A 1,777-nucleotide genomic window follows, 5' to 3' on the forward strand; every position below is an offset into this window, starting at 1 on the left:
GTGTGTGTGTGTGTGTGTGTGTGTGTGTGTGTGTGTGTGTGTGTGTGTGTGTGTGTGTGTGTTACCTTGTAGTGGAGAAGGGGAGGTGACCTCAGTGGATGTGACAGCTGTCGGGGAAAAACAAACATTAACCTTCTGGAGTCCTTGAGTTAGACATGTTTTCATCCAATTTTAATTCAAATTTTGAGCAATTTTTTAAAATTTGCAAAAAAGAAAAAATGCGAATCAGACGTATTTCCATCAACTGACTTGAAGCGAATCAACCAGGCTACACAAAGTGTAATTACATCAGACGCATGTGTGTAGTAAACAGGAAGTAAAAGTTGCAAACTCACAGGGATACACATCTCAGGTTAATGGAGAGAAGTTATCAGGAACATGTTGCTACTATCATGAAAGTTGTAATTATTCTGTCATAACTAGTTTTGGTGATGTTACTGCTGTCTGGAGACGTAGAGAAAGAAATGTGATTCTCTTCACGTTACAGGAATAACTGAGAAGACACTGACAGCAGGAGGAGGGTCCAGCTACCAGTGGCTCTGGTACCGGTACCGTTCAGACAGTGAGAACAACTGATCAACATGTGAGGTAAATGTTCTCTATGTCAGAACTTATTGGGTAAATGTGTTTCCATCTCTCCTTTTACACATTAACTCTTTTACAAAAACCCAAAACCACCTCAAGAGACCGTATCAACTTTTGCGAAACAGGAAGTTTTTTTCAAATCGTGTAGTTTCCATTCACCTTTTCTGATGTGATACTTCAAAATATACACTGCTCAAAAAAATAAAGGGAACAATTAAACAACGCACGCTAAGTCCAAGTAAATCAAACTTTTGTGAAGCACATTCAACTCTGTACAGAACAAAGTACTCAATGCAAATATTTCATTGATTAAGATCGGGAGTTAGCGTGCGTTGTTCAAGTGTTCCCTTTATTTTTTTGAGCAGTGTACATTAAAAACGTTGATGGAAACACAGCTATTGATTCATTGGACTGATTTAAATCACTCTACATGTCCTCTCTGAGAAAAGTTACAGACTTCAAACGTTACAGCAGTTTTTAAATTGTGTTGATAAGTCAAGTAAAACAGGAGTCATGACAAATAATACAGGCTACTTTCTTCCCCCTGAAATTGACCGTCTTATTTGATGTGCCTTTGATCTCCTGATCGACATGCTGGACATGACATGTCTCTGCCAGGATTACTGGAGACAAAATCACACTTTGATCTTTGCCCCTCTCAGTCAAAATAATGACAAGTTTCAGATCTGAGTAACCCTGACCAGGACATKGAAAAGAACCAGAACAAGGGTGTGGCCCTCATCATCTCTTTCTCTAGTTTCACTCATAGTTCTCTATAGATTTTAGTTTGTGTTCTGCTCATTTCAGTTTGTGTTACTTTTGTTTAGCTTCTTCTACAAGATTTCTTATGTTTCTTTGATGAGGTTTTAACATTTTTTTGGCTACGTTCACACTGCAGGTCTTAATGCTCAATTCTGATTTTTTGGAAAAATCTAATCTTTTTGTGTGAACGTTCACATTACATTTTAAATGTGACCTGCATCAGACCCTTGTGTGAACGCAACACAACACTGATGTGACACGCATGAGCAGTAAAAGACGTGACGTCTCATCAGCCGGCTTGTTTGTTTACAGAGCTAGCATGAATGCAAGTTTTCGCATGTTGAATCTGAAGTTGTTGTTTAATCAGAGCCGATTAAATAATTATCTGATCGGTTTGTTTAGTTCAGTGTTTATATCTGAACCTGCCTCT

At 38.3% G+C, this 1,777-nt stretch overlaps 1 protein-coding gene across 1 annotated transcript in view; it reads right to left on the bottom strand.

Moving 5' to 3' along the window:
• Positions 1–1,777, bottom strand: part of LOC106531458 (protein cordon-bleu) — a 44,282-nt gene that overhangs the window by 18,347 nt on the left and 24,158 nt on the right. The window contains exon 5 of the mRNA XM_014027332.1: positions 66–107. Coding sequence (XP_013882786.1) covers positions 66–107 — 42 coding nt within the window. The remainder of the gene's footprint in view (positions 1–65; positions 108–1,777) is intronic.

The sequence above is a fragment of the Austrofundulus limnaeus genome, unplaced genomic scaffold (assembly GCF_001266775.1).
Source record: "Austrofundulus limnaeus strain Quisiro unplaced genomic scaffold, Austrofundulus_limnaeus-1.0 Scaffold636, whole genome shotgun sequence".
Lineage (NCBI taxonomy): Eukaryota > Metazoa > Chordata > Actinopteri > Cyprinodontiformes > Rivulidae > Austrofundulus > Austrofundulus limnaeus.